The following is a 26,360-nucleotide window of genomic DNA, read 5'->3' as shown; positions in this document are numbered from 1 at the left end:
CCTTAATCAGGCAAGTTACTGCACTTGCTGACTAACCTGAGGCACTCCCTTCCCTCATTTGCATGTGTTGAGCCCACTATCTCCCCACTGTTTACCTTTATTGATTATTAATTATGCTAAATAATGACAATTTAAAAAAAATCTGAGATTGATTCTGGAAGGTTTTATTTTCAATGACTTTTGCTGTCCTGGTTGATGTAGAATGTAGATCCTGAATATGGCAGGAGAAGCATTCATGTTATTCTGTGGCGGCGCATGACGTCAGACGCATGGCTACCCCTCTGATACTTTCTGAAGAGATGGTTCACACACTATGGAAAGTTTGGGACCTCGTTTTCTGTCAACTGAGGCCAGTGACAGAACTGTCATAGAATGAAATGGGAGCAGGATTGGAGGTTGTCTTATGAAGTTGCAACATCCTATGGAATTCATTCCAATATTACCTAAAGCACTTTGCCCTATGACTTATTTTTATTGTTCTGGGTGCATACACTTAGGTGTGTCAGTTTAAAATCATCATTTGATTATTGTAAACTAACTTTTCTTTGAAATTAATAAACGCCTTTTTTTCCCCCTTATATTAGTGACTATCACATGAGTTCCACAAGGATAATGGATACTAAATTGCGAGAGGCTGAAGGATGTGGTGAGGACAATTCAGGTAGAGTGCCTACTTTCCATGTGTATATGAAAAGTATTCATTTACTGTTAAGAATTCTTGAGTTTCAGTCAGGGGCAGCTCTAGGTATTTTGCTGCCCCAAGCATGGCAGGCAGGCTGCCTTCAGCGGCTTGCCTGCGGGAGGTCCCCGGTCCCGCGGATTCGGCGGCACGCCTGTGGGAGGTCCGTCGAAGCCGCAGGACCAGCGGACCCTCCGCAGAAATGCCGCCGAAGGCAACCTGCCTGCCGCCCTCACGGCGACCGGCAGAGCGCCCCCCGTGGCTTGCCGCCCCAGGCACGCGCTTGGCGTGCTGGTGCCTGAAGCCACCCCTGGTTTCAGTACCATTTGGGCTTCTCACAGGAGTGATTCTATTTATTTAGGGAATGTGCTCACGTGCACTCTCTGATATATAATTTTGGGACATTTTCAGATGCTTAAATTAAAACACTTTCTTAGAGTGAAATTCAGATGTTGTGTAAGTGGCATAATTCTTTTCACTTCAGTGGACTTGCAGCATGTCTGATATTTGGCCCTTTATCTCTGGTGACTTTGTTATAATCTCTGCTGTTCAAAATGTGTGCCCATTCTGTATTAGTTTGCATGATGTCCCTGCAAGACACCGCCGTGAGTGTTTGGGTTTTTGTTGTTGTTGGATTCCTTTGGGTAAAATGCTAATTTTTATCACGAAAAAATTGCAATTATCCCTATTTAAGCTCCTGCCCCTCTGAGCAGCACAGCAGCACATTTCAAGATTTATTGCTTGATTCCTATTTTAATATTCTGAGCACCAATGAGTTACATAATTACCACTTAAAATATTTTGGATTTGTTATAAAACTGATATTATTAAAAGCATTAGCCTCCTGACACTGCATTTTCCACCTAAATGTGACATTTTTGCATTTAAATTAGTTTTGCCATTTGGAAACAAGACTGTCCAGATCTTAACTGTTTAGTTTGCTAAATTACAACACTGAATTTCCAAACTGTAATTTCATCTCTGCATCCCAGTCAGTTAACACAGTGGTTTTTCTTCATGGTCTAATTCTATTAAATCTTATCTGAAAAGGCAGGTAGAAACGGTATTAGAAAAGATCCTATTTACTGTATTATAGGTTATTTCTAACATGCCATAGGCATCACAACGCATTCTGCCAGCTAATAATAATAATAATAATAATTAATAATACCTTGCAATCAATTTAGACTTGAGAGACCTCTTAATACAAAAACAAAACAAACAAACAAACAAAAACCCCACAGGGGGCCAGGTTGCTTCTTCCAATAAAAACTTCTTATGAAGAAATCCAATGGAATTTCATAGAAAATTATGACTTTTTTCTTAGAATTTTAAAACTATCATATGGACTCTCCTTAATATTTCTTTATTTAGGAAAGAAAAAGTCAAAGTTCAAATCTTTCAAAAAGTTCTTTGGGAAAAGGAAAAGGAAAGAAACCTTACCATCTTCAGGAAGCATCACTCTGAAACCATGCCAGTCAGCTAGTGATGTCACAGTCCCAGAGTCTATGCACATTGACTATGATTCTGAAGATGAACATGAGTAAGTCTTACTTTTATTCATAAACAAGGAATTGCTTTTCCAAAAGACAGAATGTTGTTTATGAATTAAATATCCAAGTGCTTACTGTTACTCAAAAAGCCATATTCTCAGGCACCTCACTTTCTTTAGGAAAATACTGATTGTAATGGGAAAATTGCAAGTAAATGTGATCAAGGTGCAACAATTACTAATATCTCATCTGAGAAATAAACTTCATTATAAAGTTTTCAAAAGTGCTTAAGTCCCATTTTCAAAACTGACTCTCAGGAATTTAGGTACCTCAATCTCATTGAAAGTCAATGGAATTTCAGCTCCTATGGAACAGATTTGCAAAGGTATTTGTGTTCTTCAATATAGAGATAGGCACCTAGTGGAATTTTCAAAAGTGTCTAAACAGGTTAGGCATCTAAATGCCATTGAACCTAATGAGAGCTAGGTGCCTAATATGCCTAAGCACTTCTGAAAATCTCACTAGAGCTTCTTTCTGCATCTTTAGGAATGTAAATGTTGTTGAAAATCTGACCCAAAGCCCGTTTTGAAAATGGGACATAGACTCCTAAATCACTTAAGGCGCTTTTGAAAAGTTTTCCCTAATTTTTAATCTGCAACATTTAAACCATATGAGGCATATGGTATAAAATTAAAACATTTGATTTAATAGACAGACAGAGGGAAAGGCCCATTATTCCTTGCAATGCACTGCCTTAAGTAGAGTTGGCTGCTCAGAAAGAACGTTTTTGTTTTAATGGACAGTATTTCCTCATGAACAAGATTCTGGTTATTCCAGAGATTACACAGCAGAGGAAAAGAGATGCTATTTTTGCAAGTGTGGATAGGTGCTGGAGATCAGACCTTCCAAAACGTACTGTCCATTAAGGTGACATTAAACAGTATTGCCACTAGGCAGTGCCACACAACCAAATAATCTTTTAATAAAATAATTCACGTTTCTTAGTATTGGCAGTAGTAACATTACTCCTGCTTGGTCTTTAATGTGAAGGCCTGGGTGTTACCCCAGAGCATCTAAACTGGCAGCAATAGGTACAGCAGAGTTGTTGCATTCTTGCTCAACAAGAATCCTTAAGAACAGTAATGGTCAGACCTTCCCAACATGCTCTGTAACTCAGCCTTATCGTGTTGCAATGTGTGTATAGCCCTCTGACCTCGTTCACATGCCCTGTTTTTGTTACATTGTTGTTTTTTATTCTTTTTTGTATAAAAACAAAGGCAATAAAATACTCTGAAAGAAAGGAAAATGAATTCTCTCTCACACAATTTTTTGGGACATTTGTAAACCTCCAGCGCCCATCTAGAAGGTTTACATGTCCAGAAAGAAGATGGAGCAATTAGAAAACAAGGATACATGTGCTCATACAACATTGTTTCTCTAGTTGTTGTTTTAATCTTGTAAAATATAGGTGCATAAAGGAGCTGTAACGCCCCTGACTGGCACTTACTTAGCAAATTGCTATAGATTTCTCTCTGACCTTGGCTGCATTACAGGGATCACATTTTCACTTAGACAAACTGTTCTTGTTATGTCTTTAATGTATTGGGCACATGCAGTAGGCTTTCCTTCCTTCTGCAGCTCGAATACAGATAATCTCTTTCCACCTATTGTTTTATCAAATATATTTATAGCTACCACTGCAAGGAAAATTTCACTCTTCGTTCATGTTTGTGTTCCCTTATGTCCCTCTGGCTGTATCTCAGTTTTGGGGCTACACAATTTTGTTCTGATTTTTTTTATTTACTGGTGGTGGTGTTTTTTTATAATCTCTTCAAGATTCCAGTGCCATAGAGAAACTAATAGCTGTGAAAGTCCCAAAATGTCCCATTAAGATTTGCTATATTCTTTTGTTTGCTTTATTTAAAAAGAAAGAGGGGGGGAGAAGCAAATCAGTGCGCACACATTTCAGATCTCTAGGCACTGCGGTAGTACAAATGAATAACAACACCATCCGTTAAACAGAGGCAGGTACACAAGTGCCAGTATTTTGGATGTTACTGGCAGGGACGGTTACCAGTCAGCCAGTGCTACTACCCTGCCATGCAATGAAACTTACCAGGTCAGAGCCTTACCTGTGAGACCCATGGAACTGCCCTACGGTTCTCTGGAAGAAACAAGGCATTTGGTTCACCCTTTGCAACATTTGTAGAAGCAGTTACTTGCTATTGCCCTCAAAAATCAGAAGTAAAATGCGACTATTAAGGGTCCCTATGTTAAGAGAGAAGAATTCTCACATCTCCTCTACAAGCCCACAAGCAGTGACCATGAAACCTGTAGTTCACAAGTTCCACTGAGACTAGCAGCATTGCATTCATAGGTTCCAGTATTGCAATTGGTTCTGCAGAGGTGAGTCTATCCTAGCAGATCCTAGGGGATCCATGGGAGTCTAGAAACATGTCCTATATAGCCAATGTGCCAGCCTTCCCCTCCCCAACTCTACTGGAGTTGTGTCAGCAGGATTCCCCTCTTTTCTTTCCTGCCCCCCATGCCATGGCTTTCCCCACAAGGAAACAGATCGGTGAAGATGTTAGTACAGGCTGGTAGAGGGGCAGTCTGTACATGGAGAACCTTATCGGGACTCAGGAGTGTAAAAGGGAATAAGTAATGCACACAGATGTGTGTAAAAATTATTACCTTATAGTTTTAATAGAGAAGAAACTAGGAGAGTTCTGTAGAGACTATTCTAAAAACACTTAAAATTTAATAGAGGACAATATCCTTTCCATAGTGTTTTTTTTCCTTTTGTTCGGAATCCTATATAATTCTATAGGAGGGATATAATTCTTTATAAAAGGTAGGATTCTTAAAGAAAAACCCACTATAGAAATTAAATTCTGTAGGGTTTCACATCCAGGATTTTAGTAGTCTGTTTTATCAGCATTACAGATGTCACTGCTTTTAAGTTGTTTTCTTTTTAAGCTACTACACAGGTTTATCTGAATGTTGTGACTATTGTTTTCAGTCAGCCATTTAGAATTTCAGGCATAATGAATATATCTGCAACATTCATCTGATATCTCCATTTACAAGATCCTCTTTAGTTAATCTAAGAATTAAGTATCCGGTAAAAGGACTTAAACCACAAGCATGTTCACTAGCTTATTATATTATCCTAGGACCCACACGGGTATTATGGGAAGCAGAGCATTATCACATGACAGCATTTTCATTCCTGAGCCTGTGCAAGAGCCTGAGAGGCCCGTCCGAGTGTTTTCTCAGGAGAACGTTTCTGATCGGATTAGAGCGTTGCAGGTAACACAAGACATTCTTTTAAAATATTAGACATTGAGGTTCTTTCAAACTTTACTTTTTAGAATTGTCTATAACTGAACATTTGGTTTCTGCCAAATAACAATAATTACATTCGGGCGGTGGTTTTCCAACTGTGGGTCGAGGTCTCAAGGTGGGTCGGGACTCCCTTTGAATGGGGTTACCAGGGCTGGCTTAGACTTGCTGGAACCCAGGGCTGGAGTTTGAGCCCCACTGCCCAGGGCCGAAGCCAAAGCCTGAGGGCTTCAGCCCTGTGTGGCGGGGCTCAGGTTACAGGTCCCCTGACTAGGGGCTGAAGCCCTTGAGCTCCAGCTTTGGCCTCCCAGCCCAGAGCGGTGGGGCTCGGACTTTGTCCTCCACACCCCCGGGGCAGTGGGGCTTGGGCGGGCTCACAGTTCGGTCCCCCCTCCTGGGGTCGTGAAGTAATTTTTGTTGTCAGAAGGGGCTCGCTGCGCAGTGAACTTTGAGAAACCCTGCATTAGTGCATAATTGGTTAATCCAACAACATTACTATATCTTGATTCAATCTTAATTAGAGTGATACGGTATATGAGCTGTTTGGTACTCAGGGAGAACCTGAAATGGAGGTGCTCTATGCTCTGGCTCATTAATTTGTATCTTGTATGTGTAGAGTTAAAATCAAAATAAATCATTGGAGTGGACAGAGTCAGATAATGTGGAAAAAAACATTCAAAATGTATTTCCATGTCATATTGCAGTTAAAACTCCAACATAGCATGAAACTGAGGCCTCCTCCTCCATTTGGCATTCATGCAAAGCGGATAGATGATGCTGGAACTAGTTCTGAAGATGATGGGTTACCCAGGAGTCCTCCAGAAATATCTTTGCTACATGAAATTCTAAGTTCCAGCACAGCAACAAGGGTGAGTAGATTGTGATATTGACAATGTCAACACTTACTGGACCAGACTTTCCTATTTGAGCATCCTTTTTGTGTGAAAGGGCAGGATGAATACTTAGTTTTCTGTCCTTCATCAAGTCTGATCTCTCTTCATCAGAACTGGTTGGACTTCTTCAAACATCTGTGCATAAAACCATATTGGTGATAGGTTGTCAGCTGCAGTAACTCCTGGAGGAATATTTGTGTCCCTCTTCGATTTTGATTGTGGTTATGTACCAGTTATGTGTATTGGGTTATTGTAGCCAGCCACTGTAGCAATCCAGAGAAAGAGAGATTACCAAACAGCCAGAAAATAAAAAATAGCTGAAAAATCAGTAGTCTCTTCGGAATCAGCCAATTAAAAACAGAGCTCTCTCATTCTTAACACTGTGTCCTCCAGCCTGGGACGAAGAAACTTTCAAGAATTTGTAATTATTTTTAAAATGTAATTTTGCTATGCAGTATTTAATGAAGCCTTCATTCTTTTCCTGCGTCTCTTATGTTTTATGTTTGCAAGGTCCTCTCTAATTCTTAGAATTTGGTAGCAGCATTGGACAGTAGTTTAGATAATCTGTGTGTGTGTGTGTGTGTGTGTGTGTGTACTATGTGTAGAGGTTTTCTGTTAGTAACCATCTCATTTGTCTTCTTTTACTGAATCTCTTCCTCATTCCATCCCACAGTTCTCTGACTCTCACAAGCACCCTAGCTCTTTGAGTTTAGCTGGAACAGGCAGTGAAGAAGAAGAACAGGTAACTTCCACCAAATATATTAAGAAGCAAGCAACATATATATTAGTCTTTTAAGGAAATTTAAGGCATAAATATGTTACTTTGTGGTCTGTTTGCTGCAAGAACAACCTTTTGTATATGTTATATCTGTTTGCTTTTTTTAATGCTTGTCCTGCTAACATAAAAAGTTACAGTTCTTTATCAACAGACTTCTCCAATGCCAAATAATTCTTGATGATAATGATAAAAAGTCAAAAAGAGAACAGACAAGAGAACAGACACCTAAAATGCAGGAATTCTGCAGAGGATTTAACAAAATTCCCGACTGCCCTAATCTATGGAGTTAGTTCATAGTCAGGATTTATTAGTGACTCCTGGGCATGAATTTTAGACAGTGGCTTTCCCCTTTTTATGCTTAAAGATCTTGTATGTTGTGAAGGCTATTTGTTTTAAATGAATTCCCCATGCTGTAATCCTAAGGGATAATAATAATGGTGATGATGATGATGATGATTAATAATTAAAGACCCCTTCTGATATATCACCCACCTCAAAATCTCAAAGCACTTTACAAACATGAATGAATTTAGCCGCCAAACACATAGATAAACTTAGCCTGTGAGACTGGTATCATTATCCTCATTTTACAGATGAGGAAACTGAGGCAAAGAGCGCTAAATGAGGTGCCCAAACAGAGGAAGTCTGTTGCACAACCATGAATAAAACCCAGATCCTCTGAGTCCCAGCCCCCTGCTTTGACTACAAAACCACCCCATCCTCTTACATTGGTGCAGTAACACTTGGCCTGGCAATAGTGATTAGCATTGCTACTTGGGAGACCTGGGTTCAGTCTTTAGTCAATATCTCTCTACCTGACACAGCATGAGCTGGGAATTCTTCTGGGGCGACGTCTGCAGTCCTTGAGGAGAAGTGAATAGATGTCTTTCTTCAATCAGCACTAAATCATTCTGGTTGATTGAAAAGTGGTTTTGACAGGTTCTGAAGAGTCTCAATTAGTCCTCCTCAGCTGCATTATGGTGGATGCAATGTGGGGGGTAAAGCGAGGAGCATTTTTGAGATATGGGGAAGGGAATTGCAAAGGAAAAATAAAAAACCTGGCCAGTTCTAAACTGACAGTTATGTGATAATCATGCAAAATATACTTTTAAATCCCATTGAGATGACACAGACTGCAGGCAGCTTTTCCTCTTCACTATATATTCCACATAAAACTATTTGAAATGCTCCTTGTTACTGAGCAAAGTGAAATTTCAACCCATTTTAGAAAAAAAGGAAATAACACTTTTTTTTCTGAAAACAGGTGTAAATTCTTTGTAAATGTGTTTTTGCCAATTCAGGGTATACCCAGAAAGCGGCACAGTGCGAATGCATTCCTGCCAGTGCAGGCTTTAGCTACAGCTTCTTAGAGATTGGGCTTCTTTAGGAGAGGGGAGGAAACACATCGCCCCAGTGACAGTGCAAGACCTCCCTCCTGGGCTATGGGAGGGCACATGCTGAGCAGCACGACCTGCTACACCTTGAAAAAGATGTAGCCAGAGTCGTCCTCTCCCCATCCACAACAGCACAGCTTTGTTGGTTTGAAGGGAGAAGATGGTGTCGTGGCCTTACCTCCACTGGATACTCCCCATTTGGGACTGGCTCCCCTGCAATGGCCACATGCCCTGTTCTCACTAGTGCAGCCAGCTGAATGATGGTTGTCCCCTACCAGTGTGCACTGCTTTGGAAGGGCTTTCTCAGCCTTCTCCCCATCTTGTACACATGCACAAGGCCAGCCATGACCTGACGTACAATCTCTGCAGCAAATATACATCTGAAACTCAATTTGAACACTATTTTAAGTGAAGCAACAGAAACTGTGTTCTTTAGTTTTCTAATCTAATGATCAGTGTTAGTATTACGTAAAGTCTGATCTCCAAGTGATCAAGGAGAAAGGGGTGGGGAGGGTGGGCATCGGGCATTCATGTCAGTCCTTCAGGCAAGCAAGTGCTGTGCCTTTGTCAAGGAGCTGAAATGTCAATGTATTCACCGTAAGGTACTAATGTGTAATGTACCCATTAGTCATGTTTGAACAGCAAATTGCAGATATCGTAGAGAAAACTTCAATCCAAATTAGTTAAAACAGCCCTTAGCTGGCATGATTGAGTTATTCCCCCACCCCCTTTTTTTTTTTTTTTTAATATAGAATGATTGGAGATCCAGCTTTCACTGAAGTCTTTGGGAGTTTTTCCATTGATTTCAATAGGAGCAGGAACAGATCTTTTATATGCAAAAGAATACCTGTTTGACTGCAGTGCATGAAGCGGTTTTTTGGCACATTGGATACAAATGTTGATTTTTCTCCATAAGCAAAATAAATATTTCACAGCTCTTATTTGAGAGAAAATATCTATATCTGTCAGCAGCCCACAGTACTTGGATGGCAGCACAAAGCACAATGAAGGGGAAAACTGCAATAAGGGAATATATTTGAGTTTCAAGCTGCCACAGGACTACTATAAACAGTGATAAGAGATCATTTTAAAGTTATGACTGATACCTTGGCAATATCCCTTTTTTCCCCCTTATTTTGAAGAATTTAATTATTGAAAGAAAAACTACTTTTAAAAATTCATTTTGTAAGATGATCCTAATTTCATACCTGAGTGGGAATTGAGAATTATGCATAAACCTTGGGATTTACACATTACATTTATGGAAGGCTGAAAAGTTGAACTCCTCTGGCAGGAAAGTATCATATCCTAAAGATACCAAGAGTGTGATTTCTGGATAGATTGTTGTACTAGTTGGAAGTTCCAGGCTGCGAGCAAGCCATGATCTTTTATTTTGGGGTGGGCTGGGGAGGAATGAAATATTCTGTTTGTGGTTAAAAACTTCACAATTTTCCAAATGGAAATAAACATGCAAGTAGGTTAAATATTGGGGACACTAATCTTTGACATTGTTTTCTTAAAGAGAGGGTTGTAGGATTGGAAGGGGATGTGGCCCTGTATGACTGGAAGGCAGAAGGGTTCTAGCCCCGTAGGTTTGTGGGTAGGAGTCAGAAAGGGAGCTGACTCAGGATTGGCCTTTTAAAGTTTTTCCTAATTTCCTTTCTCAGATGTGTTGACACTTTTTTTTCATTTGTTTTAAGTCTGCTATTTAACGGTGACACATTCTTTTCCAATAGACTGGATATTGCAATCTTCTAGCTGTTAAAATGCAAAACTGCTATCACAGTGTTTCATGTGCAAAAGCAGTAAAGTGTAATTGCAGTGCAACTGAAATAAAAGTAAAAAAACCCCAAACCCCAGTAAACAAGGTTTTTTCTCTGTAAAATTCTTATTTTCATTGTTTGGTTTCATTGTTTGATGTTCTCTTTGGGATTTTTTTTTTTTTTTAGGTCACTTCAGGTCCTTCTTCTAGGCCCCGCTCTACAGAAGGCCAACTATTCCCTAGGCATGCAAGTGCTAAAACTATATCTCCCCGAACATCTGACAGCAGCATCTCGCCTGCAGCTGATTTTGACACTCCGCCTGAATTCTCCACTTGCTTAGATAATTCTGCTGCTAAACACAAGCTTTTAATAAAACCACGGAACCAGAGATCTAGTAAAATGAGAAGACTTCCTTCGGTAATAGTAAAAATAAACAGAGAACTCAGCACTGACTTTAAATTACACATTCTTACTTGACTTGCCATTTATTTCTTATTTCTGCCTTTATAAGCATTTATTAAGTAGTGCCAGAGCTGTGAGTGGATATTTCATTGCTTTCTAATCACTAATGTTTAATAAGCATTCTGTATGCATCTGGAATAGAACCCCTAAGAGCAATGTATAAGCTGCACGCTGCAAGAGGTGATTACTTGTTAATTCTCTTGATATAAGGATTTATGGCTACATTTCATTTCTTCTTAAAGTTACCATGAGGTGTTATTTCAGTGTTTAACAGTGATGATAAAGTTGAGGCTCTACTAGCATTTGTCACTCATTTTTTAAAAACCAGAGCATAATTTGATTGTAACACATTTTTCTGGATGGAAATTTGGTCTGTCAAATCTGACCCTTAGAAAGAATTTTGTTATTGGGCTTTAAAAGAATCCCCAAGGCAACTGGGACATTTTTAACTTTCTAAAGTCACATAAATAAGAGATCACATGGCCAAGAGTTGGAGCCAAGTTCTGGTTCCTGGGAACATCGTGCATTCTAATCCCCCTTACACAACTATCCAATCACTTTATCCTTATGTGGCTTAACCAGCAAAGGTAGAAAATTGAGCAAAAAATATGCCCTCCCAAAAAACCACTTTTTGTATCTCAGTGAAGTTTTTCTTAGTAAAAAAGAGCCATTTTAGAACACATTTTTCAAACTCTCAAATCTTGATTTATTTTTTTTAATTGAAATTGTACATGCTCTTAATTATTCACATTAGTGTGTCTGGATATTTTGAACCTCTTATTTAAAAAAGGAAATTGTCTTGTTTAAAAACATAAATATCATTTTCCCCCAACTGTGATGTCAGAGGATTTGTTATTTTTTCAAAACCAGTGAGCAACTTTTGTGCTTGGGAAAGCAGTCTTGAGCTATGTATGGTGACAATGCAGGCTGTATCAGAGAAGCATGAAAAGCAGCAGTGGAAAAGGCTATCTAACCCATTCATTTCTGCCAGTGCAGGAGTGTTGCCAAAGTATATTCACTATTGCTTTGTCCAGTCCTGTCTTAAATAACCAAAGTGATAGAGCCTCCATGATTTCCCTTGGAAAGCTTTTGCATTGTTTAATAGATCTTTCCACTAGTAATTTTTTCCTTGTACAATTTTGCCTGAGTTCTTCTGTCCTGATCTACATCCTGTTTTTATATTCCTGGCCCTTTTTTTGGCATAGACTATATTTTATACTGAATTAGCATGGTAACTTTGTTGTTTGCAAAACTGGAAATAGGATGAGACATAAGTCACTTTAGAATGCAAGCTTTGTACTCATCAGATTAGTACCTACATCTAAAATATGGATTTACACAATAGACTACAGTCGTTCAGTAAGATAACAATGGCACTCTATGAAAATGCATATTCCACAGGTTAATAAAATGCTTTGAAATAATCCTGTATATTCAGCCAGTTCTAAGTATATATTTACAAAAGCTTATCTCATGTCTGATCAAAAGACTTCCAAATAAACAGATGCTTTATAAGCTTTCATGAAATATTTTAAACTCTTGAAAGAAAACAGAAGCTACAAAAGATTGGAAGGGTGTGTCACAATTTGACTAAAGATAAGAAGACCATCTGCGGTCCATTATCATATTTAATACTTTTATTAGTCCCTTTGCATAGACTTGCTGTTCCAAGGCCAGGCCTTTCAAAGAAGGGTTTGTGTGATGTGTAATAGCATGATGGGGCTGCTCTTTGCCACTGGAGCACCACAATGTAGCCAAAGTGCACTGGTGAATCCGGCCCCAAAAACTGGTCTTCAGAGTCCTGCAGCTCCAGCTTTGCTGAATATTGGCTACAGATACAAAGGCATCAAAGAGGTTAATTATGTAGGGGCAGGAAATGACGTCTTAATTTGATTTCTTGATAGTTTGGTTAGAAAATGTTTACACATGTACATAATACAGCTTGCCAAGCATATTACGATGAAATCAGCATATAGTACTTGAATATAAACTAATTAGCTATGTGAGTTCAAGACAGGGACTGTCTTCCTCTCTGTTTGGAAAGCAGTTGCCAGACTGTGGGCTCTGCCACAGTCTAAACAATAAATGAAAGTGTGTGAAGTTATAAAGAAATAATAAAATCTTAATAATTGTTTGCTCTTTGTAGCGGACCCACTCAGAGTCTCTGAATGACTTGAGCTGCACCCCAGAAGAAGAGGAACACGATGGAAGGGAGATGCTGACAGACTTGACATGTGAAGACTTCACCAGCAGCCATCAGAAATTGACACACAGCACAGCTGTGACAAGTGATGTGGCCTCCTGGCAGAGACCTGAAATGCCTAAAGACTTTCCCCATAGCTTGAGACACAGAGACGAAAGGCCTCCCACACGGCAATTCACTTCTGAGTCTGCCATTGTACAGAAAGCCTTGTTACATGAGAATAATCCTGACGGCTGCCAAACTACACTGGAATTAACACATTCTGCGTCAGATTATCCTTCTTCTTTAGAGCCTAAAGAAAACGTAATCACCCTGTATCTCCCTCTGGAAAGAGAAGCACAAAGGGAAAAAGAGCCCCCAGGAACACCGAGTGTGTCCACCAGGAACGTGTGTGATGTGTCAGTTAATACTTTAAATCAAGAAAATAAACAGTTTCTTAATGGGTCTTCAGTGAACAACCTGCTGTCTGAAGAGTATACTTCAACCAATACTGGCAGTTTTTCTTGTTTGGGAGGGCCAGAAAAAAATGTACAGAAGGATGGTCAGATACCCATGGAAACTTCCTGTAATAAGGAAACAAAGGAGTCTGCTGCATTGCCAGCTTCCAGCAAGCAGTTACCTGAAGGGTCTTCTCAGTTCACAGACTCACCCTGTGTTTCCTCTGATATCCCACAGCCTGCTTTGTCATCCCAGCTGGGGTCATCTGATTCCTGGTCTCTGGAGCAAACTACGCCCAATCAAGAACTAGCTGCATCTGACAAGGAAAACAATCAGTCCCTGGGACACAGGGAGGCAATTCTGGGGGAAAAAACAGAGAAAGCTGCCAATGAACTCAGCACCTTGAGAAAATTTTCAGTGTCACCAGCACGGGAGAGACCAAGGGCTGGCAGCCTCCACCTGAAAGAAAACTCAGAATGTGAAAGTCCATTAAATGCCAAATTACCCCTGTCAAAAACCAAACTCGCCTCAAGAAATGAGAGGTTGAAAGAGGATGTGCAGGTGGGCTTGGATTTACAGGAGGAAAAAAATAGCATTAAAAAGCAGGTGTCGCTGGCAGATTCTGACTCTGAGGTCACGGGCAAAGCAGCAGACAAAATGGTGGTTGGCTGTGTTTCTCAGGCCATTGATGCAATTCCAGTGGTATCCCAGTGCCAACCAGGCAGTGAAGATAAAAGTCCTTTTCAAGTAAAACTTAGATCCACTTCACTGTCTTTGAAATACAGAGACAGCTCTTCACCAGAATCAAAGGGGTTTAAAAGATACAGTGCAGAGATTAATTTAGAAAAACAGGGATTGGCATCACTTCTAAAAGGTGAAAAGGTACAGATCAAAAAGACAGCTGATGTAAATATCAATGGCTCTGTGAATGACAACATAAAGTCTAAAACAAAGTCCTCTGAACAGCTTAACACAAAACCTCCATTGCCTAGAAAGCCTGTTTTGCAAAATGTAACTAATGCCAACAGTAATGTGGAAAAGCAGGAAGTCACGAAATCTCCTGAATCCAGAAGTAAAGACAGAGACTTGGAGAAAAAATCATATCCTTCAAAAGTGCCTGGTAAGACTTCTGATACTTTATATAGTTGTCTAAGCTCGTTTGAATTCAGAGAGGGTTTTGTTATGGTCTTGAAAGGTATAATTCTCTTTGAAACAATGAAGATGACTTCTAGCAGTAACACATTCCTTCCATTTGTTCCTTTGTACAGTTTACTGAAGCATTGTATACATGCAGATGCAGTTTAATAGAAATGAAATGTTGCAACAAAAAATGAGAAATGAAACCTCTACTACTTCTCGGAGGGAAACAGGGAATGATATCAGCAAAGTAATGTTTCAAAATCATTTGAGCTGATCATATCTTTTTGACTTAATGGAAGCCATGCGAGATATTCTGCAAGTTCAGTCTGGAGCAGCGTCCCAGCTGTGCTAATGAAAAGTTACACAGTGAAGTGGTATTTCTTTTCTAGTTCCAAACACCCAGGTCCTCAACTGTATTTTAGGAGCCTAACTCCAGTGAAATACCTTTGAGGATCTGACCATTAGGCCCTGATCCTGCAACTGGGTTGCCACAAGCCCAGGAGTCCATCCATACAGAGGCAACTGCAGGAATGGAGCCTTAATAAGAAATAGTGAAACTTTTTGTAATGGCCAGGGTACTGGAAGTGTAGGGTTGCCAACCCTCCAGGATTGGCCGGGAGTCTCCAGGAATTAAAGGTTCATCTTCAATTAAAGTTTATGTCATGATTAAATCTCCAGGAATATGTCCAACCAAAACTGGCAACCCCATGGAAGAGCCATGCTCTGATCCACAAACCTATTTAAAAGAAAGTCCAAGGGGGTTAGGACACTGTGCAATATGTGAGAATTTTTCAAAATCATCTCTTATACCAGAGCAAGATGAAAATATGACCATGAATACCCTACTGGCCACAGTCTGGTTTCTCATTGAGCTTTCTCTGGTAAAGTAACAGGAAGTCTAATGAAATTGTTGCACATTTTGAACCTGTGTATTTTAAAGTTTAGCAATATTTTTTATATTGACTCTAAAAAGGTAACTAGAGATTTTCACGACCAGATTTGTTGAAGTGCAGAGATAGGTCCAAATCTATATCTGAATGTGAACTTCCCCAGTTCGGTGCTATTTGGACTTTGTGGTGGTGTTTGGCCGAGTACAGAAAGACCTGAGACCCAAATCACCTACTGGCCAAAGTTTAGGTGTATGTGACCAGATCAGATGTAGTACTGTGGTCCAAATCTACTAAAGAGCTGATTTCTCCTAGGTTTAGAACAGGGGCGGGCAAACTTTTTGGCCTGAGGGCTGCATCGAGTTTCAGAAATTGTATGGAGGGCTGGTTATGGGAGGCTGTGCCTCCCCAAACAGCCAGTCATGGCCTAGCCCCCGTCCCCCCTGCTTCTCGCCCCATCCAACCCCCCCCCCCCCGTTCCCTGATGGCTCCCCAGGACCCCTGCCCCATCCATACACCCCTGCTCCCTGACCGCCCCCGGAACTCCCACCCGTGACTCCCCCCTGCCGCCCCATCCAACCCCTCCTCTCATTCTTGACTACCCCTCCCCAGGACCAACCCCTTCTCCCTGACCATCCCCAGAACCCCTGCCCCTGACTGCCCCTTCTGCCCCATCCAACCCCCCGTCCTTCCTGATGCTCCGCTGGGACCCCTGCACCCATTCAACCCCCCCATTCCCCGCCCCCTACCACCCTGACCCCTATCCACATCCCCACCCCCTGACCACCACCCTGAACTCCCCTGCCCTCTATCCAACCCCACCTGCTCCCTGCCCCCTTACTGCGCTGCCTGAAGCACTGGTGGCTGGCAGCGCTACAGCCACGCCACCCGGCTGGAGCCAGGCACACCACCGCACACAGGGGTTTTGCCGCCCCAAGCAGCAAAAAGGAGGAAAAAAAAAAAGCCGCGATCACAATCTGCAGTTCTACCGCTGCTGCTTCAGTCTTCGGTGGCAATTCGGCGGCTGATCCTTCACTCCGAGAGGGAGTGAGGGACCCGCCACCAAATTTCCCCGAAGATCCGGACATGCCACCCCTCACCGTTGGCCGCCCCAAGCAGCTGCTTGCTGGGGTGGTGCCTGGAGCCAGCCCTGACCGCACAGTACAGAGCACCGGGTCAGGCCCCGGCTCTGCAGATGCACTGCCCAGACACCCAGAGCATTGTGCTGGCGGTGGCGTGAGGCTTCGGGGGAAGGGGAACAGCGGGGGAGAGGCCGGGGGCTAGCCTCCCGGGCCAGGAGCTCGGGGGCTGGGCAGGAGGGTCCTGCGGGCCAGATGTGGCCCGCGGGCTGTAGTTTACCCACCTCTGGTTTAGAATGAATAAGGATTCTGTATTAAAACAAAACAAACAAAATCCCCACAACCAACAGACATTTTTAACATTCTTTTGTAAGCATATTTTAGAATACATAAAAAATTGTTGCCTGACGTGACATACAGCCACGTTCAGTCTGGTTATATTTAACACTCCTCTTTTTATCAGAAACTCAGGGTTTGCTAGTGACAATTTTGTAACATTTCATTGCCATTGCAGTAAAATGATAAATAATCTTACTGGAAAACTTGCAGAAAACTTTACTGGCTGCTCTTTAGTTATAGGGATATTGACACTTTGAAAATCACACCTCTTTCTGAAAATGTTATGCTTACTATAGGTGTTTGCAACTAAAAGGACTGTACATGAAAGAAGTTAAAGGGAAAAATTGTTTGAATTGGTTCAGATCTTCCGCTGTTGTAGTTCTGTTGACTTCCAGGGAGCTGTGCTGATTTATACCAGCTGAGAATCTGGCCCAGTGTGTTTACGTTGTGTATTTGACAGCCCTTTGTGTACAGCCCAGTTTCATGGCTTTCTTGAATGGCCTTTGTACTTCCTAAGTCATGTGCTAGTCTACTGACCACAGTCTCAGGCAGCACTGGGGATGTGGGGGGGAGTTCAAGTGCTCGCTCTTCCCCAGTAACTCAGTAACAGAGCTGCTGCTGTTTCTCCATTTGGAGCCAGGACGGTGTCTCCTTTTCCCAGGACCCCTGCACTGAGCCAGGAAGCAAGAGCAGCTGGGAGGATTGCCATGGTGGTCCTCATCTTCCCTCTCCAGACTCCTGCACCAAGCTGGGGAGAGATGAAAGCTAAGGGGTGGGGGAGGGGGTACCTACTAGATTCCTCACTGCCCAGACCCCGGTAGTGGGCCAGGAAGCAATGGGAACCTGGTGGGGAAGCTCGGAGCTGGGGAGGTTCCCTGGAGCTGTTCTGCAGTTCCTGAAGTTGAGAGACCTTACCTCATTGCTGCTTAGGAGGGTGGCAAGCAAGCTTGAGTGCGTGGTTAGGGGTGGGGGTGGGGACAGACACATTTAGCAATGCTGCTCTCCGATCTGTCCTCTCTCCCCTGCTGAGAAGGCCTTTATGGACATTAGCATGGAAACAGAAAACCTCTTATCGAATATTTAAAAAAAGCCACATCGTTGAAAAGCGTCTGTCACAGCACCAGTGAAAAAATCAGCCAGTACAAAAAAATTCAGGTTAACCATGTTCATTTAACAGGAAAAGAGCTGTTGTTCGACCTGCTGGATAGTGATTCAAAAAGTAACATTCTGCAGGTGCAAACAAGCCTTTCAGGGTATGGATGACTCAGACCTCTGGAAGACTCGTCCTTCTTTTTAACAGGGATATTGAAGGAGGTTTACTAATTGTCTAGCATGCTCAGCACATTATTTATTTATGGTCTCCCATAAACTCTTTTGAAAGGCTTTATCATTGCTTGCTCACTGTAAACAAGACTGGAATAGCTGGCCTAGGGTTACAAACGTATTTAGTGTAAGATATGAAATACTGATACAAGAACCCTGGACCATTTCATAACTGTATGAAACCTACTAAGCATATAAAAGAAGCCGTCATGCTATTTTCTCTGTATTCACTGAATAGCTGTGGGAGAAGGGAATATTGATTCTGTCATTTTAGCATGAGCTGACTAGGGACATTATCAGTTTAAATATGGAACAGACTGCTCTATACTGACCTGAGGTCCATAGTGTCTCATTGTGGACCTTTCTGCTTAGAAATCGGATCATGGCATTGTTTGTCCTGGTGTTGCTTATCATGTGACACTGGGTGGGCAACACTTGCTTGTGGATATGTCTTCTTCAGTACCATATGCAGGCTGTCCCCAGCTCACTAAATACCCAGAGCTGGCTGGGTTTGGAAGGGACATTATGCAGCACCCACTGAAGGGGTGTAGCAGCAGGGGTGCTCCCCCAGTGCCCTGAGAAGCTTCTGGGGCAGTGCACTACGGCACCAACCACGATGCTGTTCACAGCTTATAAGGTATGGCTGAGCTCTGGCCCCCATGGTAACCAATGAGAACAAATTAATTGGTGGAGCAGTGTGCTGACCAGAACTCCTAACTGATGACATAGTCTTCAGTTACTTTATACTGTAAAAAAGGCCTGCCCTCTACTCTCACTAACGTAGGAGCACATGCAAATTCATCATTCTCCTTAGCCACTGGCAGAGACAACGCAAAGAGCTGCTATCAACCCCCTCCAGAACATAGCTCTTGAAAGGAATGTGTGGCTAGATGGACACAATCTATTCCCAGGTATGCAGGGCCATCAGCTTTGCTGTTTCCCACTTGACATTGCATTGCATCCAAACCTCTGCTAGTGCTGGCAACTAGCCAATTCCATCCTTTAAGTTCATTAGACCTTTCAGAAAGCCGTGGCTGCTGATGAGACACTGCTGGGCTGGAAAAGAGTGCTGGTCTAATTATGCTGAATCATTATGATGAGGCGCAGTTCATGTACAGCAGTTTTGAGATAGTAAGATTGCTATGTTCAGTGTTTGCAAGAGCAACTTGGTCCCTTCCATTCAATTTAATCTCTAGATTTTTCCAGTTACCTGGAGAACTGGTATTAAAGTGTTTAAGGTTGGTGGCATGCTGATTCCACACCCAAACATAACCAGCAGTCAAGGCTACTAGAAAAGCCTGTGGAGATAGTTGGAGATGGCTTGTTGGCTGCGTGACTTTAAATTGAACAGGAAACATTTTAAAATAGTGTGATTGCTATTGTCTTGGCTGGCCCTGGGGACCTCCAGGGTTAAAAGTGTGAGTCTTTACAGCTTGAGCTAAAGAGCCAAGCTCTGTAGCTTGGGGCGGTAACAGATTCACATCCTTTGTGGATCAGGTACAGAGTGGGACAAGTGGCACACACTAACCCGTGGGTTACAATAGCAAAAACTGTAATTAGCCCTTGTGTGAATGCACATGTGAGGATGGCACAAGCAGACTTCTGCTGCCCATTGTGCTCCCCGTCTCAGAAGTAGAAACAATGGAAGTCCCTGTGTTTAGGCACTGCACCCTCAGTGCACCCACAGAGGCACTATGCACTCCAAAAGAGGGGGGCAGAGGAAGAGAGAGGGCTATCCTCTTCTCATGCATACTGGCCAACAGAGCTGGGCAGGTGTACAGGGTTGGGAGCAGGCTGTATCATCCACAGACAGAATTTCTCTCTCCTTCCCAGAGCTGCCGTTCAGCTCTGCACTCCCAGCGCCTGAATGCCTGTCAGGCCCTAACATAACATACATGTTGACTTAAAAATTACCAATACATTTTGAAAATACATAGTTGAAAATCCATCACCCGTCTTCACTTACCTTCCAAGACCTGAGTTCAAGGTTCTGATTTCCTCTGCCAGAGTCAAATCAGAGTTGAGAATCCAAGTTCTCTACTGTGATGACATCAGTTATTGCAAAGGGAACACAGAATCCTGAGTTGATTTTGGCAGCCAGGGCAAAGAGATTTTGAAATATTTGGGTTTCAAATCTATTGGCTTGTCATTTTTAAGTCAGGATGTGTTTTCCATTAGACTCTCATTTAGGATCTCCAGCTATTTTTAACATCTTAACACCTTTTCTATCACCCACCACGCACACTTAAAAGAAGTAGTTTATTTTTTCTCTATCTCACATGAATTGAATCAAATGTAAATAATTTTTTTGTTTATATGTTCATTTTAAAGGAGGCTAGATCCAAAAATTACTTGTTTGTTGTGACATTTCTTTTCTTTGCAGTAGGAAATAATCTCTCAGGTGCTTCGTTGGCTGGTTCTTGCTCACATGCCCAGTCTAACTGATCACCATATGTGGGATCGGGAAGGAATTTTCTCCCACATCAGCATGCATGGCAATGACCTTGGGTTTTTTTTTCATCTTCATCTGCAGTATGTGGGTGCAAGTCACTTGCGGGGATTATCTGGTTATATCTCACAATAATTTCCTTGCCGACACGGGGGCCTTTGACACTGGTGCACCTCAGTCCCTCCTGTTCTCTCCTGTGCACATAATAGTCTAAACTCCTGTGGACTGTAATACTTCGGTCTAACTTTGGATGTAGGGTTTACTATGCAGTACAGATGGTGTCAGTGGCCTGAGATGTACATGGGATCCGAATGGATGATTCGGTGGTCCCTTCTGGCCTTACACTCTATGACTCTATTTCCATGGAGATGAATTGACTGATACAGGTAGCAATAAAAATAAACATCCTCCAAATAGCTAAAATGTTGAAACACCCTATAACAGATCAGAAAGTCCCTATTTATGGAAAAATAGCAATAATTCATACACACCCTGTTCCTTGTTCCACTTAAGTCAATGGGAGTTTTTCAGAATTGAGCTCATGGTGCTGATCGATGGAGCTCATGGTGCTGACGCCTACAAGGAAGTCATGTAATCTCCAGAAATAAGAGTAAACATGGTGTAAAACATTCAGATGATATGGAAGTCCAGTCTTCAGAACGCTTGCTACTCCTGGGGGCATTCTGCGCTGAAAAATTAAAAATTCTGCAAATTTTATTTGTAAAATAACACTACATAATCATGCCAGTTTCAATTATTTTGGTAATTTATTTAAAAATTCCTGTCAGCAAGTATGTCTGTAACAATACAGACACACACAAATTCCCCCAGGAGTACAGAGTTAAAGAAACCCCTGTGGGAAAACAGTTCCTGTTTCTTTGCACCCTTCCACCCCACCACCCGAGCCCAGCCTGGGAGCCAGACACCCACAACCCTTCCCCTACAGAGCCCAGCCACAGTGCCCCCTGCAGCCAATACACCCAAACCTCCTTCCCCCACAAAGCCCAGCTGTGGGCCCTCCCTTGCCCAGATACCCACACCCTCTCCCCCCGAGACACTCACCCCTCTCCCTCCAGAGCCAGGGATCCAGAGGGAGAAACAACCTGATGCTTGGTCCCAGGTTTGTATGGAGTTTCCTGCGCCCGCCGTCTCCTTCCCTTAGAGCATGCTGGGAACTGCAGCTGCCAGAAACCCTCTGGCTCCCCCCCCCCCAGCAGTGTCTTCTATCTGCAAGCTGGGCTCTGCCAGCAGCACTGCAGCCCATTTCTGTAGGAGAAAGGAAATTCTGCACGCACAACATTAATTTCTGCAAAATTCTGGATTGCGCAGTGGTGCAGAATTCCCCCAGGAGTAAAGGCTTGCAAATGTGTTACCTCAAATATGTGATTTGTTTTAAATGTGCTGTTTCCTTCTTTGGCACTGGAGTGTTCAGTGTCTCGGTTGCCATCCTCAAATCCGAACTAGCTTCATTTCAGTGAATTTTTTTAATTTTATCTATAGGAGACCCAATACTGCAGGCACATCGCACAAAGAACTCCCATTAATGGAGTTCCACACACACAAGCCTTGTTAGTGGCCTATGACTTCACACAAGCTTGCAAAAACACTTAAGCATGTACATTGCTTTATACATGTGAGTATTAACCCACCAGGTCTTTAAAATCTAAACTCACATGAGGGAAGTTATGCACATGCCTCAATATTTGCAAGGTCTGGGCCATCATTTGTAAAGTGACAAGGGATCCTTCAGAATGGCTGGCATGATATAAACATACAATGTATTCGCTTTTGTCTTTTAGGATAAATAACTGTGCACAAACCTTAAAAACAACCCATCGCTGTAGGAGAGCATTGTTTGTGTGCCTTTTGGTCCACTGAAAAGTTATAAAAATAAAAGTAATTGACTTTTGTATTGAGAAATGTTAGTAGGAGTGACATTGTGGAAAGGAATTCAAGGAAGGAGAGCAAAATAATATATTGTCCAGAAAATCCAGGCTTTGAAATTACAAGAAAAATACTTCTCTCTGTCTTTCTGCATAAAAATGATAATTTTTTTTATATCTAACCAGGATTGCATTAAAGCAATATATGTAAGAAGCTTACTTCTCTTCAAAAGAAGTTGTCTTTCTAGTTGTCTCAGACAATTTTTTTGGTAGGGCTGTTTTCCAAGAAAGCAGTAGACTTTTTGATGTAAAGGTAGCAGTTTTCTCTGTAATAAACTCTCTTGGCGATCTATTGTGGAGCCAACCAAAACTTACTGCTCATGTTGCACAGCAGCTTAGAGAAAAAAAAGATGTCAGAGCTGCTTAGCAAAACCTTTCTGAGATGCTTAGTCTGATATGAAAGCATAGGGTGTGTACATGGAGAGAAACATATGGTATGTTAAAAAACAAAGGAAAATATGTAGGCTGAGATATCCTAAATGTCATATACATTATAAAGCCTTTCTTAAAATAACTTGCTTATTTATGAATGAACAAAGATGAAGTAACGTGGAATGAAATATGCATCCACAAACAATATGTTATAAAACAATGACACAGTATGGTATATGTGGTTCCCCTCTTCCCCCCCGCCCAAAAAAATTTGCATTAGTTCTGAAAATATTTGCTTTTAAAATATGCTTGGAATGCATGACTTTGCTTGAATATTAAGACTTTCAAAAAGGCCTCAAATTTAGTCTGATTTTGCACGTTGTTGTGGTGATGAATAACTATAGACATATTTTACAGCCCTTAGATATGTAAGCACCTCATTTTCAGATACTTAGACATCTTAGTGCTATAAAATACATGTGTAATTTTTTTGTGCCTGCAAATATTTGTGGACACAAAAATGTGGGAGTAATATCTGAAGCTACCTCTGAAAAATTAAGCTTTACAGCTTCTGTTACTTTAACTTTTAGTGTTAGAGAAAATAATTTTCAAATATATGGCAAGTGATATAAGACTGCACATAGATAACAGTGGCCAATGATTATTTAATCATTTTCCTTTTCCACCTCTTACGTATGTGCAAAATCACACAAGCTCACCTAGTAAGTATGTCAACAAAAGTTCCTTTTGTATCTACAGGTTTAATCTTATTGTTCAAACAACTAGAGATAAATATATTAAAGAATAACCTTCACACAAGGGTATGCAGTCTGGTCCTGCAGTCTTTATGCATTGCCAGATCAGGCCCATGGTCTTGAAGGAAGAGAAATTCTGTTTGAGAAAAGTTTGAAAGCAGACTAAGACCTGCAATTTTGGCAGATAACATGCCCCTTTCTATGTGTGCTCTTGTAAAGCACTAGCAGAACTAAGGGATTCTCACCTCAATATAGATGCGGCTGGCGGTACTTTTCCATTTATTGACACATTTCCAAAATGAGGGCAAACTTCATTCAAGAGGAGGAAGGAAATCCCATAGTTCTTTCAAAACCCCTTATATCAAATTAGTTTTAAAGAAACAAATAAAAGATGCAGCCATGACCGTGAACATATTCTGAATGACTGAATATGATTCTGAATCACGGCCCAGTACCCTTTATTACTTGACAAAGTTATTCAATAACTAATTATTTTTAAATATCTTAAATTATTTTTTTCTACCCAGTGAAGCAAAAAGCAAAAGAATAGTACTTAGCATTAATATAATGTTTTTAATCCATAGATCTCAAAGTGTAGTCCAAAGGTGGGTATCTTTAGCCCTATTTTACAGATGGGGAAACCAAGGCCCAGGGAGGTTTTGTGATATGCCCAATGTCACACAACCCATGGAAGATCTAGGGAAAAAAACAAATCTTCTGACTTTCAGTCCTGTATCCTGCCCACTGGACACCCTGTCTCTCTAAAAAGCAGAATATACAAGTCTTGGAACTCTTGGGTGTTCTTCCTGTGAGTAATAAGCAGAAACAACAATTGAATTGTGCTTAAGACTTGCTACCAAGTTTTACTGTAACTTGGCCTTAATTAAAAAAAAAATTACTAACAAGGACTCTTGGTTCCACCCTGACTCTCTCTATTCCCCAATCCTTTGACTTGCCACATTGCAAGTCATAAAAGCACATTGACAGCCCAGTGACTGAAAGAGATAAGAAAGAAAAGAGTTATTCAAGGTGAATCAGAAGGCCAGTGAACTGAAGAAAATGGTGAGCGAAATATTTATTGTGTGGATAGCCACTGCATGCCAGGGCTACTGGGCCTCCATTGCCCCTCAGAACCCCACGCTTTTAAAGGAGCAGTCTAAAGAGTATTTGAGACTCTATGCTACCTTGTCCTTCCTTCCCTCAGTTTCCATTCTTTGTTGTATCCACCCATTGTCTTTTATCACTTGCATAGACTGTAAGCTGTCTGGGACAGAGACTCTTTTTTTATTATGTGTGTAGCCTGTCTAGCCATCCCTCCCTCCAATGGAAGCCTTTGGGAAACAGAAATAATAAATAATCAGATACACTTGTTATGCTGCCTGCAGTAGCTCTGCCAAACCTGTTTGTGGAAGAGGTAGTAAATTCTGCACTGGCTATGTCTCATTTCTGAGATGACAGTACTATTCTGCCTCTCTCTTTCCTGCCAGACTTGGCTTCTGTCATAGCAAAGACTATCACAAAAGCAAATGTACAGACTGGTTCCTTAAAACAGCCTCTTTCCCAAAGGATAAACAGATCAGCTATTGCTCCTAAGAATGCAATTGTCACAACTTTGCCATCCAGGGTCAGGGCCATACAGATTCAGATAATTTATTTGAAAATAATTACAAAAAGCTGCTTGCCATTAGTACGAGAGTGCTCTCTTCCCATCTTGTGAGGTGATAGCTGCCCCCCTAACATGGCTGACAGGGATGCTGAGTTTTTCAACCTTGAAGAAGTATTATAAGAAGAACATAACTGCTTAATGTTATCTTCTCCTATTTATTTATAAACATTATTATTATGGTAGCACCCTGGGATGGGGTGGGCTAGACCCAGAGGCCCCCTGCTGGTGGCCTCAGTGTCCTGTCAAACCCTGTCCCAGAGAGGAGTCTAAGACAGTCTGCTGGCAGGGACCAGGAGAGCTGTGAAGGAGCTCCTGGCTGCCTGCTGGGATTGAGTAAGGACTGAGTCCAGGGAGGGTGACAAGAAGACAGTGTCTTCAGGGAGGAAGCCCTAGGGGTACAGCCCCATACCAGGGCCAGGACAAGGTAAAGACTATATACCCCAGAAGGGGTTTGTTCTGTCTCACAAACAGACCATGTGTGAGACTTGGCTGGAGGGCTGAGTCACTGAAAAACCACCCAAGAAACCACTGACAGGGGTCACCGTAAACTAAACAATTACAGATACACCCGACCAGAAGGTGGTGCTCATAAGAGGTGGGTACCACCCCATTACACACCCAAAGACACCAATGTATTACTATTGTGCTAGGCACTGCCTACACTAATAGCAAAAAAACATGGTCCAAATATATATGATGAGAGACAGTAGATGCCTACAGACAACCTAACAGGAGAACAAGGTAACAATGAGACTATTATGTTTAGCACAATAATCAGTGGTCACAACATGTCAGCTGCCTAGTCATTGTAGTGTGTTTTGTAGGCATCACTTTAGAGGTGAGTTTTGAGGGCAGTTGAAGAAGGACAATAAGGTAACATTGTGGTTTTTACAGAGAGTTTCTAGCACCTATAAGGAACAGTCCAGGAGAAAGTACAAAGGTGTTTGAGGGAATTCTGG

The 26,360-nt window shown here is 41.7% G+C and overlaps 1 protein-coding gene across 2 annotated transcripts in view; it reads left to right on the top strand.

The window, feature by feature from the left end:
* The window catches only part of CRACDL (CRACD like), a 52,918-nt gene that overhangs the window by 10,185 nt on the left and 16,373 nt on the right, over positions 1-26,360 (top strand). Inside the window, exons 2-8 of one of the 2 annotated variants that reach the window (XM_045005545.1) lie at positions 585-661; positions 2,054-2,222; positions 5,349-5,484; positions 6,222-6,386; positions 7,084-7,152; positions 10,532-10,762; positions 12,954-14,568. In XM_045005545.1, coding sequence (XP_044861480.1) covers positions 595-661; positions 2,054-2,222; positions 5,349-5,484; positions 6,222-6,386; positions 7,084-7,152; positions 10,532-10,762; positions 12,954-14,568 — 2,452 coding nt within the window. In that variant the 5' untranslated portion in view covers positions 585-594. Of the gene's footprint in view, positions 1-584; positions 662-2,053; positions 2,223-5,348; positions 5,485-6,221; positions 6,387-7,083; positions 7,153-10,531; positions 10,769-12,953; positions 14,569-26,360 lie in introns of both variants that reach the window. The other variant, XM_045005536.1, reaches the window with a different exon arrangement.

Source organism: Mauremys mutica, chromosome 1 (genome assembly GCF_020497125.1).
Source record: "Mauremys mutica isolate MM-2020 ecotype Southern chromosome 1, ASM2049712v1, whole genome shotgun sequence".
In the NCBI taxonomy this organism is placed as follows: domain Eukaryota; kingdom Metazoa; phylum Chordata; order Testudines; family Geoemydidae; genus Mauremys; species Mauremys mutica.
Note: the sequence above shows the minus strand (reverse complement) of the source record. Positions and strands in the feature narration are given on the sequence as shown.